We start from the raw sequence: 18102 nt of genomic DNA on the forward strand, positions 1-18102 counted from the left end.
TGCCCAATCTTGATTTCATCAAAGCATAAAGATTGCTTTCTACTACTAATGTAGATGTTAGACAGAATCTATCACAACTCCTGGTTCCATGCTAAAAACTTGTCTCTTTAAGAGAGGAGCATGAAAAAAAGCAGAAATATAGGGAACTCTGAGAATTTCCCTTTTGTGGTAGTTCTGCCCCATGCTGAGCAAAAGACATGTGATGTGAACTAAAGTCTGACAACCTCAGCGAATCTGCTTTTGATGATCAGAGCGAACTTCTAATTCTAATAACAGTTTCCGTCTTGCTAGCTCCAAGTGAATGGGTAAGAAGAAAGCAATCCTTAAGAGCAGAATGATGGGACTTAACTCCACAATCTTGATTTATCCCTATTAAAAATTCACTTTCTATACTGGTCACTTTCTCTTTCAAAGGCTGCTGCCCCCCCCACCCCACCCCCACCCCCATCCCTCTATCATCCTCTCATTCCCACATCTCCTTTTTTCTTTTCTCATCCTTTGAATGTCTGTTTCTCGTCTCCACATCATCCTACACTTAATGAATACCAGGCTAGTCCCACAAAAAGAGACAACAATGAAATCTCCCAAGGATTTTCATAGAAATATATTTATGTTCTGCATCTTTAAGTTTGCACCACCATAAAATGATGGCACACGTCCAGCACCACTAAGTAGCTCATGCAACAGTGGGCAATCATGTCTGTTTGGATCTTGGAGGCAACAAGACAGACTCTCAGCTGATGTTTCACTTCATCATTACAAGGAGCGGCCAAACTCTCCTGAGAGTGTGATCACTATTTAATCAAGGCTCCGCATGTAAGCTCATCAGGATGTTAAGTCACGCTCTTGAGAAAACAAGCCTCTGGCTGTCATTACAAGCAAAAGTCTATTGATTTTAATTTGATTGTCGCGTCATTGTTGATGCCAACAACTGCTCAGTCTCCTCCAAGTGTTAATGTATCCGGGATCTCTCTCTGTCTCACGATCAAAGGAGAGAGGCAACAGTTCACCTCATAATGAATGCTTTTCACACAGCTAATTAATTTGAACACTCACGCACACTTTGCATTTATGAAGCATAAGGCACGCGGCTGAGAAGGACGTGAGTGACGTGGGAGTGTTTGTGTTTTCTGTGTCCTCATTACGCAGGTTTCACACCTCTGGTAAAAAGCTGTAAATGAAGCAGAGAGATTACTATTGGTGGGGCAGGAGACTTCTGAGGTTGTTGCTAAGCTCTTTCCCTTTTTTTGTCATATTCTGACCTCCATGCTGCCGTGAGAAAGGACTAATATTATACTGCATACTATGAAATCCAGCGTACTTTGTTTTTCTTTATGAATAAATAAAGTCAACTTACATAGAACACCTGAATTATGATTTGATAGGCTATGCATCTGAATAAATCATTTGAACCGCATGTGTGAGTGGTTGGATTGAGGGCAGGATGATAACATAAATTCAGCATCATTAAAGCTAGCTCTCCTGCACATCAATTTAGTCTCTGTGGAACCGCCGCCACAATAGCTGTGAACAACTGTGGCAATCAAATATAACTAGTTTCAACTTGCATCACCAATTACCCCTGGTGATCCACATGGAAATGAGCATAAACAACTCCCTCTAGATTTGATCTCATAAGTATCACGCCATCAGGAGAAGCTCAGTTCCCCAATCACCACTCATTGTGAGGGCCGCTTTCAAACTGCCGCCTATCCAGAAACAGTGATGCATCCGTGGAAATGTCTCTACCTGTAAACACTTCACTCTAACAGTATATTACTCCGTGTTATTTCCCTTTACATTACAGGGTGTGCTGTTCTCATAATATGTGCCAAGATCTTACATAGAGAAAGCTTTCCGTTCCTCTTCCCCACAGCTCTCCCTCCTCTCATTTCACCAAGCAGCCCACACCAGAAATTATGCTGAATGAGACGTTCCTCCCCCGTTTCCAGTACTAACGGATGACGCTCGTCAGTAAAGGTCATATCCTACGTGACCTTTTCATCCGTCCTCTGTCCTACTAAACTGAACATTGCTGACCTTTCGTTCAACTTCCTGTGACCTCTAGGGCAGCGGAGCAATAAAGATGAAAAGCTTGCTCCAGCCAAACACAGCAACTATGGCAGCACTCATATCCTTTGCAGAGACTGGCTAAACTATCCTTCAGCTATAACATTCGCTGTACTTCTAATATTATTATTCAGACTCAACACAGTCAACACATTTTTAGCAGATTTCGCAATGTCAATCAATGACTTCCAGACTATCCGAATAAAAAGTGCAGTGCATACAGTACATGTGGGCAGAGCCATTGATAGAGATTATGTCCTATCTGGAGTTTGGCTCCTGGGATAGTAATTATCTACACGGTACAATTATGCCTGCAGGGTCCGCATCACTATGCAGATAGAGTGCCACTCCTGCAGTTTTAACTACGTGACTTTGTATGAAAATAAAGCCGATTCATACAGTATGAATAAATAATGAAACATGATACCCAGAAAAAGCCTGCACACAGTGCTGCACTGTCATCCAAACAGTATACTATGTCTGATTACTGGCTGGATTTAAACCAGATCTAGATGTGCCCCATTTTTTTTTTTTTTTTACCAGACGCAGCAAAACAGGACTAGTTGACACTCTTCTCAAAAAGGGAACCAGTCTGCCTTTAGAGATTTCACATCACATCCCATTGAGATGTACAGCTGCACAACACCAGTGCAAAAGGGCATGAGGTATGTTAACCCGCAAGTCTGGAGCATTAATGTGTTATGACCTTCCCTCTATATTGTGGCAGAGTACTTAAACCCACACTTATACATTATGATGCGGAGAGTCAGGGGCCCTGATGAAATATTCACACAGGGTTTCTCAGGCGGAGGAAGAAGGTCCCTGCTGATTTGGAACACTGTCAGCTGGTGATTTATGTGTGTAAATGAATCCTGAAATATATCAGCGAAGTAATAGGGCATTTGCCCTCCTGTTTAGTGAGTAATCATTTACAGTCAGCCTGAGCCAAGTGGCGAGCTTCACGGCTGCATCTCACCAGCTGTTTAACAGCCAGCGGTCAAGGGTTACCATGGGGACAGAGCGCAGGGTCAGGAACTACCGAGGGAATCGCCGCCATGACAGTTTATGACGCTCTGAGCATTTCTCATTGGGTGAAATGAAACAGGAGTCCCTCTTATGTAAAGTGACAGTTTGGCTCTGTATCTTGAGTGAGTGTGTTTGGGAGCGAGCTATGACACCTTGTCAAATCAATGAGCCAAGCTTACATGATCGAACGCATCACAACACTCAAACTGACAAATATTGGCACTGCCTCACTGTTGTAAAGACTTCCAATACAATCCCACATTGATAAATCTGGCCATAATTTCCTCCATCTAAATCCCCAGTCCACACCATTAGTTTTTTGCTGGGAGAGGATGTGAGTTCATTCGTTTCAACTTTGAGCTGCCACAGCAGTGGATAGCAGTCTGGCTGCCATGTGAAGTGTGAGATAAATGTGCGGCCGAGCTCACTCTGCAAAGTTGTCCAGGAGAGTGGAGAGAGAAGGGAAACTTGTACTGATCCACTGGAATAGCACTTTCCATCTCTATAATTGGTTGAAATGAGCTATGAGGGCCACCTGCTCACTGTGCCATTCAGACCCCTTTAAAATGGAAATTGTGCCCAATGTCACTCACTGCAGCAGTGAATGAAACACACACATAGCATGTGCATTACCATAAGCCTCAGCCTGCCTCACAAAAAAAGTCAAACTCCTGGATGGAGATGTATGTGCAAAATGCTTGTACAGTGCAATTCAATGGCTCAAAGCCAAACTTGATAGGCATTTTGGGCAAACATGAGTTTTGTTATTAAAGCTCTGCAGTGTGTCTAGCACCAACAGTGCAATGTGGAAATAAATACACATAATGTCAAAAGTTTTAACTACTCAAATTTGAGAAAATACTTTTCTATTGTACAGTTGCAAATGTTACAAAAAAGAGCCTGGCTGTCCTGTGTGGCACAGGAGAGCCAGTTTAATTTCTTTTGAGTTTGCAGTTGATCAAATTCAACGTACTTGTGCTGTGACTGTTTCAGACAGGACCCATACATTTTAGAGACTAATGGTAAATAAATATGTGATGCTCTGTCATGTCTATGGCTCAAGTTTGTCTATTTTCTTTACTCCCTTTTCTGAAATGGACAACATGGTTGACTAAGTGACAAGGTAAGAGCTGGGGGCAGCAAACTTCTTCTGGTCTTCTGACCATTTTCCTCCTAGATAAAAAGTTCAATCAAAAGTATCCTATCTGTATATTAACAAGCAGTTATAGCAGAGTTATAGTTTCAACTTATTTTGCTCTACCACTGTCTCACAGTCCATTTATCAAACACACAGTCCTCACTTTAGTAATGTAAAAATATCAGTCCTGAAAATCTCTTTGTGGCATGTGCAAATCCATCAGCATAAATTGAATTTATTTGATAAGGTGAATAGTTTGTAGATCTGTAGATATGTATGGACTTCTGAGGACCTCACCAGCTTCTTTGATTGCAAGTGACTTACAATTTAGCACTCAACTGTACTATGGAGCAAAGAGTCCAAATGACTATAATAACCAGACTAAAGTCTTTTTTTCAACACCGTGGTTTATTTACCCAGTGCAGATTTAACAAGCGTGCATGCTTTTTTCATCTTTTCCAGATACACATTCACACCTGGAAGCTGCCCAGTAAAACCAATCCTCTGCTGTTGGCTCCTGAGCAACTCCATTAGTGAAGTGTCAATAGCAGTTGTTAGTGGAAAAGAGAGCAATGCTCATTCACCATCCACTCTGTATTTTTACGAGCCAATCTGCGGGATTGACTTGCCAACCTTCTAGTCACAAGCTCAGCTCTCAATCCTTCTGTCTACTGTCATCCACATTAACCAGCAAAATAAACCCAGTCTAGAGGTCATTGCTTGTTTTAGCATTCACCTAATTTCCCCTCAGGCATGAATTAAGTTCTTTTTATCCTTCCCAACCCATTTCTGCCAACATTTCTCAAGGATTTACATTTCCTTATTTATACCACCCACCTATCGATGACAACAAATCCTCCCACCCACTCCTATACAATGCGATGCTCTTCAGGTAACCGACATGTACAACAAATATCCACATCAACCTCCCATAAATCTGTCACACTCTCCTCTCTCTCAGTCTGTCCCTATCCCCCACAGACATCTGCACAGTCTGGCAGTCAATTACAGTCCGTCACCTTCAAAAAGCTTCCCTCCATCTCAGCATGGGAGGCAGTGGACTCCCATATCTTTATCCGCTCTTTATCCTTTTCTCACCGTCAGGAATGGCGGAGCTGTCAACTCAAACCTTCAGTTAACCTCCCCAAAACCCAAGGGAGCGGTTCCTCCGACACCCACCATCACATCTATATGCATGGAAGGGATGCGAACACGTATAATGTGACGCACATTTTCATCATACATGCCGGTTACTCTGTGGGGTTTGCGAGTACATGAGGTCACTCTACATGTGTGGGCATACGTGTGGAAAGTAAAAGAGATTATCAATTTTCCAGGTAAAAAAAGCAATTGTTTCAATTTATTATGCATGGCAAAGCTCATCTTATTCCAGGTATTCAACTGAGCATAAAACATATGCATGGAGCACATGAGGAACAAGCAAAAAAGATGCTTGATGATGAAAACAGAGAAGTGGACAGATCAATAAAGCAAGAGGTGACATCACCAGGGAGCAGTATGCTGAAAGGGCACAACTTGCACCAGTGTTAGTGGGAAATAGCAAAACAGAGCCTCAAGGAAATCTTATTGGACACATGGTGACTTTTTAATCTATTTCAGACAAAAACAGGAAGTTCTTTTGGTCAATTTCTTCCCCCCCGGACATAACTGGTTGCTCTGGTTCTCCCTCTGGTGTGCAGATATGTGTTAATGAGCCCAGGGGACATTAGTCATCCGCTGACCTGGAATAGGACCACGAGGACCAGGCACACAGGGCGGCAGTCATGGTCGATACTCCACCACCATCCGTCCTCTCACTACTTTATGGAATCTTATCTCTCTCTCTCTCGACCCCTCGTTCAACTCCTTTCCCTCCTTCTCCTCTTCGCTCACCTACCCCTGATTCAGTCTCCCCGTCATCTGCTCAGATCAATACACAGGCTTAAGGAAGTGGCCTTGATGGGAAACCCAGACATAAACCCCAGACACAAACAGCAAAGGTTGTTGTCTACTCCGCTCTCGCCCTTCATCCTCCTCTTCCTCTCCCAACTGCTCTTTAGAAACCTGACTTTACCCATGGACCGACTGACTCCGTCTCAAGCTCTCTGCAATATTTCCGTTTCTCCTCTGACCGGACTGGGTGGTGGAGGGTGATGCTCTGATTTCCCCTAGCCAAGTTAGTCCAGTGATCCTTAAGAGGAAGAGCATTTCTTCCCCCGCTAACGTCCCGTCTCAATGTCCATATCAATCCCTCTGTCGGACTTATCCATCTTACTCCTTTGTTTCTGTCTGCCCACCTCTCTCCTTCAGCACCCTTCTCTTGAGCAGGTCCAGTTTATCGTTGGCCAGAGCATGTCTCAGGGCACCAAAGAAAGCGTGGTAGTGGGCCGTGTTGTGGAGCATGAGCAGGACTCCTGCCAGCAGCTCATTGGTCACCAGCAGGTGGTGCAGGTACGCCCTCTGGTGGTTCCTACAGCAGTAGCAGCCACACCCCTCCACCAGGGGACGGAAGTCGCCTTGGTACCTGGACAGAAGTTGCAAGGTTCAAACAAAGTTTGACGTTTAAGTAGAGTTCATGAACTGGTGTCCCAGATGTAAGTCAAATGTCCCACAAATTCTTGACAGCAAAGATTTATGGGCTCAAATGGATGCCAACTGTTTTTTGAATGCGTACAGTGAGGTTCACAAATGTTTCGAAACTTGTAGTTGCACATCAACATTGTTGAATGTGTGAGAAAGTTTTGTCTGCTTTTGCCCTATTCTGATCATAGCAGTGGGTGTGTCCCTCTTCAGACGCTCACTGGGTTAATTTGTACAAGGGTCAGTATGGGCTATTCACTATCATGGTTTGTGTGTCATCAAATATTATTAAAATGTTTACAAAGCTTTCAGAATAAGCATTTTGTTGTTGAAACGGCTACATGGGCTTGCTAGCTCTTTAGCCTGCGTGTGGTAGTTTACTACAGAGATTAGCGATTAGTCAGCCTGCCTTGCTTTTCTTGTAGTAGCTGAAATCAGCCACAACGTCGAGGTTGTAAATAAATATTTCAGAATGAATATACATGTTTGGTTAGCCTTACAACAATAATGGCGTACATGCTTGTTTCTTTCATCCAGGGACTGATGAGGACACTGTGGCCTCATTGGCTTTCTGCCAAAGCCAATGAGCCAATGCCTAAGTGTACAATGTGCAGCACATACTGATTAGTATGTAGTAGATAAGTATCTGGTTTCCAACACTGGGCAAGTCTCTTTGGTGTACTGGTCGATGCTACAAACTTTTGTCCGGAGGTCACCTCGTCACCAAGATGACAAGAAAATTAAACAAGCGTAAAAAATAACATCATTGCCTTTAAAATGCGCACAGTGGTGAGACTACATTGAGCCCTGATGGGATAGATAAAATCCAGCGTCCCCATTGGCCAATTAAACCACTGTGTCAATTCTGTGCCAAAATGCCGTACTTGTAGTCGATGTGTTGCATGTAAATTTGAAATGTGGCTGTAATGTTTTCATTTGTGCATGTACACACAACATTCACCAAAGTTAATGTGCAACTACAAGCCATTTTTTCTTTGTACAAATGGTTATTTTACAAATTTACATTTGGATTTATTTGTTTAAATCTTCTATACACAACATACAAATGTTGACATACAACTGCAAGTTGCAAAACATTTGTGAACCTCTCTGTACACATTTAAAAAACATTTGCCACCCATTTGAGCCCATACAGATTCTGCACACACTACTGGTGGTAAATCCTTGAGGCCTTTTATAGCCACAACAAACCTCTTGTCTTTCAAGTTGATCTCAAAGGATGTCATCATCTGCGTTTGGTCATCGAGATTAACGTCTCCGTTCTCTTGCGTCTCCCCTGCTGCGTCCCTCTCGTCGTTCAACTCCAGCACTGCCAAAATTTACATCCATCTCATTAATCCTGACACATCACAAACAATTCACACCGCATTCTCATCCTTAACTGAAAACAAAGTCCCTATACAATGGCACTTTGTCAGCCAAGATCCAAAAATAAAACACCAATGGATAGTTCAATCCCCAATTCAACACTGCTGTGTCCTAGTTTCTCTCAGCCATGGTAGTATAATTACTTACTGGCTTTGTTCTAACCACCATCCCTAACCAAACCTTAAGTCTCTCACAGATAGGTAATGTTCGCTGCAGGTTGACTTCACTTAACTTAGTGAGAACTAAGAGAAGCAACTTGAGCTGAGTTGTCAAGCACTATTAGGAGAGCTGTTGATGTTCACAGGAAGGCACACCAAGCTATCCAGCCAATTACAGAGGAGGTGTAAGAGAGACAAAGAGAGAGAAGGAAGGAGGGAGAGAGAAATGGAGAGAAAATGGGCTAAAGCATTGCATATGATAGTGTGTGAAAGATAAAAAATTAAAGGGAGACAATAGAGCAAAATGGGGGAGGATGGGAAAGCAAAAAGGATGAAGCAGAAAGCAACAACAGAAATTATAGAAACAAAGCAGCTAAGGGGAATTGTTATAGGGGATCAGTATGGAGCTAAAGCAGGGGGAAAAAATCAGTGATTAAGCGTAGGAAAATGAATGGACAAAATAAAAAGGGGTGTGGTGGGGTGGGGTGCCCCGGTGGCTCACAGAGTAGAGCGCGTACCATAAGGCTCAGTCCTTCCCACAGCGACCCGGGTTAGAATCCGGCCTGCGGTCCTTTGCTGCCTCTCTCTAACTATCTCGCCAAAAATAATGCCAAAAATAAATCTTTAAAAAAATAAAATAAAATAAAATAAAAAGGCGGGGAGGCTGGAGGATGAAAGACAGGTATTAATTAAGAGTACTAATGAAGAGAAGTAACTTGAGCTGAAGAAGAGTTGGTGGATGAAGTGCAAGAGGGGGAGAAAAGAAAGATTGGATGATGAAAAGAAGTTTGAAAGATGGAAAGAGAAAGAGTGAGACAGAGGAAGAAGGCTAGCGGCTGGATTAGCATATAGCTTGCCGTGCCAAAAGGGACACTGATTGGGATGTGGGGGTGTGACACCCCACCCCCCCCACTGGGCCTTCTAATTGGCTGAGAGGGGAATTAGAATTTCTCTTCGGGTTTGCTGGTTGACACCGGCACTGTTCTCGCCTCCACTGAACTCCATTACACTCCCTGTGCCGAATCGATTAGTGCCATCTGACACTAGACCCTGCCGGATACCGAACTTCACTCCGTCAGCCGAGTTTAAAGCAACTTTTTAATCAAATCGGGGGTCCAGAGTGGGCAAAGTCAGTGCATTTCCAATAGCTCTTATCGTAGTGCTTCTTATCTTTTCACTCAGGACAACAGACAGAAAGCTGGACATGACTTAATTGTTACCTCACTACTGGAGCTGCTATGAGATACACCATTGATTTCATTTCCCCATCCGACTCTCTTCCTACCCAATTATTTCAACTGACCCGGAGCTAGAGAATACACACTATCAACTTCAAACAAACAAATACATACACACACAAAATATTCTTAGCTATTAGATCTCTGCTTTTATTGCAAAATAAATCCCCCATCTGCCAGGCACCGCGACCACTAAATGCGCACACACACTTCTTTCCTGTTCATTATGTCCAAACAGGACATCAACATGCTCAAGCACCAGTCAGTTTTAGCTGTCATTGTTCCTCATCAAATTGAAAGCAAATGTCTGTGAGGGCGTTCATTAATTTATGACAGTAAAACAAGTTCTTTTATCAGGTCTATCCAAGTCTAGTTAGAGATAGTCTAATTGGAGACAAGTCTTCATGCTGCCTCCCTACTGCAAGATGAATGCCCCTTTACTTTTATATGAGAACCAGCACCATTATCCCTGTAAGGGTTCTGATCTCAATCCTATCTACAACAGCATACACGTCTCCTTTGGAAATGATCATTAGGCCCACTATGGCTTATTATAGTCAGTTCCATTAATAACATTAAAATGCTGACCACGCCAATTACTACTTGCCATAAGCACCGCTGCATATGACATTTCAAAGTGTTAACGGCAACAGTCGGGAGTCTTATCTCAATATCTCATCCCTCTGGTCCATGTCCCTTTCATGTGGAGAAATGGTTCTAGGGAAAGCAATATGGTTACTTATGATGAATGAAATTTCCCACCATACTGCTTTTTATTCGAATTTTATTTGATTTGATTTTCATTCTAATCCAAATGCATTTGGAAGAGGATTTCCCCCCCCCCATTCACAAATGATGTCAAAATACATCAGTCGTTTTAACTAAATTCAGTGCTTGTCAGTGCCTGCTGAGCATGTTTTTTCTGCTGCTCTCTCTCCCGAGCATGTGGATAAGCTCTCATACCTTAACAAAAACGGACCATTGATGTGAAATAAAAGACTGAAAAACTGTGGAGGATAAATCGATTTGATTTGATCAGACTTTTACCTCAGGTATTGTTTCAGCCGAGCTGCCATGGCATGTTTACTCACCATTCTGAATGAGATAGGTTGTTACAGTAAGTATTAATGATAAGCCTGTACCGTTACTAAGCCATGACTGAGTTTCCATTTGCTTTTGCGAATTGAGCATAGGCCTACATTCAGTGTTTTAAATGGGAAACATGTTTTAATTTAAATTTAGATTAGCAGTATTTCAGTGTGTATAAATGTTTGTGCGTTTGGCCTCTTCATTTTTTTAGACTAGTCGGTTAAATAACTTTAATTTAAACAGCAATATTATTAAATGCAATTCGCATCCCTAGCTTTAGGCATAAAATGCAGGCCCTTAAGAGGAAAACACCAGTGTTTTTCCATTTTTTGGGTCATTTGCTTCATTGCACCTACATTTTTCCAAAAGAAAAAAAAAAAACATAGGCCATTTCTCATTATATGGCTTTGGGCAAAGTTGCATTAATTGAAAGGTCTTTCAATTTGATTTGACAGGAGCAGAAATGTGAAAATAATGAGGAAGTGCAGCAAAATTCCAAAATGTCTCATTTGCAAACCACTAAAAAACTTTACCACTTTTTATTCAGAAACAAGCCATTTTGCTCCCCCTGCATGCTTTGAATCAAAAGCTACATGTACAGAAGCACGGTGGCATTTATCTAAGTTATTGCCTCAAAGAACATGAAACACTTGGATTTCTCTACAAGAAATATGGGCACTGCAGAGTATGAAATGACAGATTTATATGAATGCCTTTCAGCAGCATAATAAGGGTTTGATGGCACTTAAATGGGATCGTTAGAGCAGCTGAAGGTAATGGGCTTGATCTACATCTCACAACAACGTCCATGCATGGACCAATGTCAAGGTGAGCCTGCAGCAGAAGAGAAATAGTACTAGAGATGAATGAAAATCATTAACACAAAAAAAAGTATTTTTTTTCTTTATGTCCGTTCGGTGCTGGTGGGTGAACCACATTTATATTACTGTACATTCATGGATCAATATCTGTCAGCGTGCAAAAACTGACAACTGGTGAAGAAGACAGAGAGGCTGAGATGGTTAATGGAAACGGTTGCACTGTAGTACCACAGAGTTTTTGAATACAGTTTATAAACAACTGTATTTACCCACAAATCAATTTTACCAAACATTATACCAGAAAATGGCGTTCAACAACTTTAGACAGTCCAAGTGCAACTGTGGAATGCATGCAGTGCAACAATTTTTGTAGTTTCAGTTCCTTCTCTTGAAAAATAAAACTTTCTACTTTCTATGTGTGTCAATTGATGAAGTGGATAAATCGAAGTTTATTGGTTTGATTGTAGCATTTCGCAAAATATTAGACATTATATTGTATCGTTTATACGTTTATTTCGTTACCTTGGTTTAGTTTTTTCTGTGATAACGACTTAGAAGCGAAACCGTGTTACTTGAGCCAATATCAGTACTAAGGTCAAAAATTGTGACAGACTCGTCTTTAGCACAGTGATTCACCACACCTGCAGGCGGCGCTCTACCTGCGCGCTCCGGGTCCGGGGAGATGTCGAAGCTGAAGCAGAGAGCACAGCCTCGCTCCGTCACCTGGAAGGGGAAAAAGCTCTCAAACAGGTCCACCCCTGCCTCCACGCACGCCAGCACCTCGTCAGGCCTTCCCACACCCTGCAGCAGCCTGGGATTCATGCACGTAACACACATACACACACACAGACAGAGAAAACAACTGTTAAATGCCACACAAGGCACAAATACAGCACAAAGCTAGGCACTGAATTACGCATGAAATCAATGTAAACGAAGGATCCATAGACATCGACAGAACACACACAAACATCTATGCAGATAATAGGCACACACAAATGTCAACAACATTCCCCTTCCCTACAACATCATGTGCACCCTTGAGTGTGCGTGTTTTCACTTTTCCAGGGCTTCCTGTTAAACTAGCTCTCTCTGACCCTCCTGCCTGTAGGTGCCAAGGTCAAACCCAATTTAGCATTCGATAATGACTCCACTTGGTCCAGGGGGAAACTCTGTATCTCATAACAGCCAGAGCAACCAGCAGGGATGCTGACCCGCTGCATTCGAGATGAGTCTATTCAGAACCAAACTCAGCAAGGCCCACAGGGAGCTCCTGGGCTCCTGGATATGGGCTACCACTCCTCACAGATCCTCTCTCTCTCAAACTCCTCCATCACCTCCAGGAGAGAAGACATGTGGGATGTGCCCCCAGTGAAATGCCACTGAAAGGCTACCGGCTGATTTGGTTGGGAGGACTGGGAACCTCCGGGGGAAGTTTGCCCCCGTGCCTTTAAAGAGACTCTGCTCGACCAGTATACGAGAGAAAAGTTGGTTGCCATGGCTTCCAGGCAGGAAGGCAGTGGTTTCCATGGTTTCTTGGGCATGTAGTAAGCATAATCACAGAAAGTATAGATGGGAAGAGGAGTGGACGGAACACAGAAGTTGAATGGATAGAAAGGAAACTTCCTGGTATGTCATGGTGGGTCATTTCCTTTGGTTTACCTAACATGGTTTCCATAGAATTATGGTAATGTTGCCATGTAAATGAACATTGTTCCAAGTGTGGGAACATGAGAAGTTAGAATGTTCATCACAACTGCCACGCCGTAGCCATGGTAACACATTAGCTTTCTCAGCCTCAGGCCGCGGCCACATTGATCCGTCAGAAAACGGACAGAATTACTGACGGATAGATTTCTGTCCGTTGGGCTGTATTGGACCGTCAACGTGTTCGCCGCTATTTAAAAAAAAATAAAAAAGTAGGAACGCCTCTGATTTGCTAAACAGACGGTGACGAATTCATCCGTCCAGAAAAAGCTCAACTGGGTCTGAAATCTGACGGAGACGGACGCGTCATCAGCGCTGCCCAGACAACGGACAGCTCTCATTGAAAATGAATTGAAATGAACAGAGACGGACAGACACAACGGATCAGTGTGGCCGCGGCCTCATGCACCAAATCAACACTGGTTTCCATGACAACATTATCAAACATTCTATGGCAGCCACTGTTAAAAATGACCGTTCAAGAGTGCAGATTTGAATGGGAATGACTGTTCTATCAATTCAAATTCTATGGGAAGGAAGGGTGGAGAGGCATACAGTATGGAGGGCTGACATCAGATCAGGGATCGTTTTCCTACCTTCAGAAGAAGACATTCATTCCTCTTAAGTATGACAAACAACTTCCACAAACCTGAAAATTGCCCAAGCTAGATAATCCATCACTGTAACATAAGTTGGCCTCAAATTGGTTTTTTTAAAGTTTCTGTTTTATCGTTATTTCATTGCGCCCGAGTTGAGTGTTTTCATATCAATGCACTGTTACGTTACACTCTGCTTACTGTCAATCACCTGACACCCACAGGGAGAAATGGAAGTCTCCGCCAGGAAATAATCCCTCAAAAACATGTCGCCTTACAAGCTTTATTGTCACCATCCATGTCTTTTTATTTAGGGCGTCTTTGTTAGCTGGGACAGCAGTTAATTTCAAGCTAGGTTTGACACTGTATAGTTTGTATTCCAAAAATGATAAGTAAATGATAAAAAATCAAATTACATACGGCATGCACTGCAATTTTATTAGGGGAATTCTAACTAGACAGACAGTAGTAAATGGGCTGTAACTCTAAATGACACTGTCGGTACTATCCTTTAAGGTTGAGCTGAGATGGAAAATAATGACTGCTGACAGGCAGTGGAAAGGTTGGGGAGCACACCAGAGCTGCTGGGTTTCCACATGTGATCAATCAATCAGGAGGATAACTAATTGACTGGGCAGCACCAACTCCCCCCAACTGGACCTGGCCGGTCTTTAAACCACATCGTTGCTGCGGTGAGGACAGAACACAGCTGTACCAGACAGGCAGAGTGTGATGAGAAATGGGAATCTGTTACATGGTTTTGTTAAAAAAATTAAAATAAATTAAGCAGATAAGCTTTCTGTTAAGGCAGGAATGCATTCCACCTGCATGCTGGACTTCATCCGGTGCATATATACAGTACGTGCCTCTGAGTTACATCTCTCTCTTTCTCTTTGAGGTCAAGGTAATGAATGACAATACAGAGGACAGAGTACGTCCACTCACCCACTATTCCCACCTGCCTCCTTTTGTTTGCTTGCTGTTCATTGACTGTGTTTATGTATTTACTCCTCATTTACACACTGGGGACGGGACAGGGTGACAGTGCAAGGCAATCTACGTCTCCCCCTACAACTGTGATCAATACACACTTTTGAGCTTGCCTAATGACTGAGTCACACAGTCACATGGAATGCCGACCTGGGTTTGTCCTCTGGCAGCTCCTTGGTCACAGCAGTGATGAGTTGGATCCTCAGGGCCTGGTCCATGGAGCCCGTTTGGAGGCCATCTAGACAGAATCCAGCCACGGGCCTCTTGGCTGTCTCCTTGGCTGAGCGCACCCTCTCCTCCAGGATGTCTCCTCCCTCCACCACCCCAAACACCTCCACACCCTGCAACTCCTGACAACGACAGGGAGAGCTGGGTCAATAAACAACCGATAGAAAGAAATTTTTGAAAGATAGAGAGAGAAAGAGTGAGAGAGGGAGACAGAGAAAGACAGATATTGAAACCTAACAGGACATAGAAACAGTCTCAGCCTGTCCAGTCATTAGTGTCTCTCTGACTTTCACATATAGGCAATTATGCCAGAGAGTCTACCATCTCTCTGGCATAAGTGAGAGAACTATGGCGTGTGTTTAGTGACTGCTGGTTGTGTGTGTACCTGTGTTTTGTGGTGCACTAGCAGACACTCGTCCAGGTGGGCCAGAGTTCGATCCACTGATTTTCTGACCCTTTTGCGAGAGGTGTTGCTCTGCCAGGTCTCTCCGTCTGCCATGCTCTGGTACCAGTCTGGCTGCACCGTCTTCTGGAGGGCCATGAATTTGGCCACCGTCAGCTCTATCCGCCCGCCGCTGCCCCACACCGACACCGTCTGGCCACAACCGAGAGGGGATATTTTCACTTGATAAGACACTTGAGTGACAGCAATACCTTTCCTGATGCTAGGCTATCACTGTGGTAATTCTCAATGACGTGTACAAGGATCTCAAAAGAAACATGCTGATGAGTAAGCAGAAGCCCAGCATGACCCTGACCTTGTTGGTGATGTGACCTGTAGGACATGGGGCCACAGGGTCATGAAGAGAGCAGTACAACACTGTATCACGAAGACCTGCACAAAGCAAAACAGGAAGCCATGTGTAACTCACAGAGAAAAAAAAGGGTTATAGTCAGCAAAGGACTGGTACAAGGCAATGTGATAGAGCCAGTCGCTTCATTGCCGTGTGTTAAATTTCACAACTGTGAGTCTGGAGAGAGGACTGAGGCGTGGTCTTATCAGCAAACCCAGCTGCAGCAGAAGATCAAAAGGTGACAAAACAAAGACGCACACAACAACAGTAAATACTGCTCATTTCTAATTATTCAATCAGAGCTTTCCCTTTCTGGGGCTCTGAAGTCAACACTGTAATAATCCCCTGGCAATAAACAGCAACGCTACCGTAATTATATTTCTAATTTCAAATGTGGTTGCCTAAAGCAGGGTAAAGCTTAGTGTCACAATTACTGTAGTACAGCATAGACAAACGAGGTCACTCTTCTGGGACATATATATATACATATGTGTGTCACATAAAACAGAACTAGTTTTGAGTGAAGCTCATTAAGCTAATCCGCTTTTCAAAAATGTACGCAACATATATTTAGAAGCACTGCCAATTGCTTCCCTCTTTACAATTTAGCCAGAGGAAATAATTCAGAGTGAATGTGTGCATCATGCGTGTATGACATTTATATTAATCAACTAGTCACACTGCCGCAGGATTTTGAGCACATAAATACTCAGCTACAGGTTCTTCTGATGTGGTAGTTAATTTAAAATGACGATAAAGTTGTCAAGAGGGCTAAACAAGAAATAGTTTTGAGGCAGAACAGCAATAAGGTTGAATAAATAAATAAATCACTTCCTTTCCTCCACTACCGCCGCCTTACCTCTGCTGTCCCAGTAGTATATAGGTAGGGGACAGGCCTGTTTCAATACCTACCAAAGCTTCTACAATCAGAGGATGCACAGGTGTATCACTGTCCAGAGTGTGAACACAACATAGTTCAGATGTCATGCTTTTCAGATGAGACATCCATTAAAGGGGAAGAAAAAGACAACTTTGAGAGAGAGATCTAAACTCAGAACCTCCCTTGCCTGAAACCCCTTGAAAATAGAGGTCATTCAAAACCTGGAAATGTTCAGATGCATGGTATTTTAAAATCTGAGTAGAAAATGTGTTTGGGTGGACTCTTACTCCCTGTCTATTCTAATTTGCAGTTTGAACTGGTGTTTAACTGCACACATCAAAGCAATTCCAACAATTTCGACATGTTTGGATGTATTCGGTAGGGTAAATTAAGTACTACTGTATTGATATAAATGTAACCCTATGTGATTGACCTAGTTATTGTCTGGAAGGCAAGTGGTGGTGAAGGAGGAGAGGAAAGTGGAGATGGTGAAAAAAATGTATGTAATGCAACTTGTGCTTACAATACCTGCAAACTTCCTGAATCCATCCTTAAACTCCTCCAATACTTCCTGGTGTTCTGCTCTTAAGGGAAGAAAATAGGAATGGAAGTGAGAAGTGTGTGTGTGTGTGTGTGTGTGTGTGTGTGTGTGTGTGTATGAGTGAGAGAGAGAGAGACAGAGAGAGAAAGAAAGAGAGAGATTGGCTTACATTGTGGACAGGGTGAGCTGAGTTACCGAGGGAAGGCTGCTCAGGGTGTGCAGTGTGTCCTGGGTAAGATGGGGCACTGTGCCACAGCGTGTGTACAGCAAACACCCCGGGACCTCCAGGGCGTGCTGTCCCGTCCTGCCCAGCCCCTTCAGGACACCCAGCCGACATCCTCCCTGAACTACACGGGACAGTTCCAGCTTCATCCTGCTGCCTGCCGTACGAGCAGAGTCAGTGGTGGTTAGCCTCTCAACGGCGACACAAATAGAGTTGCAGTCGATGTGCACACAAACAAGAAAGGTTTACTAAAGGTTTACACTGCAGCGTCTTTTGAATGACGGTGGCGCCAGTTAGCTAACGTTAACAGTAGCCTAAAGAGCCTTTCTATTAGCCACGTAGCTAACGACACTCACGTGTTACTGTGTATACACGGCTTCCTGCAACTCCTGGACACGGAGATGTCGGCGTTTTAAGATATTTTGTATTTCTGCCTTATGTATTTTAAAAAGTATACGCAACACTAGCTGTGTTCATTTCAAACAGGATGAGTTTGATAGCATCTTTCGCTCACCTACAAAAAGTCTGCCTGACAGCCAAAGAACTACAAGTCGCGCAAAGATGGCGTCATCAGCAGCAGACAACACTTCGAAAACGACACATTACTTCGTGCCACCGTTTTGCCTCACCAAAG

The 18102-nt window shown here is 43.3% G+C and overlaps 1 protein-coding gene across 3 annotated transcripts; it reads right to left on the bottom strand.

Moving 5' to 3' along the window:
- Positions 1–5816: 5816 nt before the first annotated feature.
- On the bottom strand, positions 5817–18010 carry qtrt2 (queuine tRNA-ribosyltransferase accessory subunit 2). Of its 3 annotated transcripts, none has more exons than XM_078291369.1 (9): positions 17983–18010; positions 17415–17625; positions 17233–17288; positions 15789–15865; positions 15416–15625; positions 14953–15152; positions 12169–12320; positions 8027–8144; positions 5817–6758 (listed from the first exon to the last, which is right to left on the bottom strand). In XM_078291369.1, the coding sequence occupies exons 2-9, from the start codon at positions 17615–17617 to the stop codon at positions 6506–6508; spliced, it is 1269 nt and encodes a 422-aa protein (XP_078147495.1). In that variant the 5' UTR covers positions 17618–17625; positions 17983–18010; the 3' UTR covers positions 5817–6505. The 3 variants fall into 3 exon arrangements, with proteins under 3 accessions (XP_078147495.1, XP_078147494.1, XP_071769859.1); XM_078291368.1 differs by having other exon boundaries at positions 12151–12320; XM_071913758.2 differs by lacking the exon at positions 17983–18010 and adding an exon at positions 17825–17956 and having other exon boundaries at positions 12151–12320.
- Between the last annotated feature and the right edge of the window lie 92 nt (positions 18011–18102).

This window comes from Centroberyx gerrardi, chromosome 22, assembly GCF_048128805.1.
Source record: "Centroberyx gerrardi isolate f3 chromosome 22, fCenGer3.hap1.cur.20231027, whole genome shotgun sequence".
Classification (NCBI taxonomy): Eukaryota; Metazoa; Chordata; class Actinopteri; order Beryciformes; family Berycidae; genus Centroberyx; species Centroberyx gerrardi.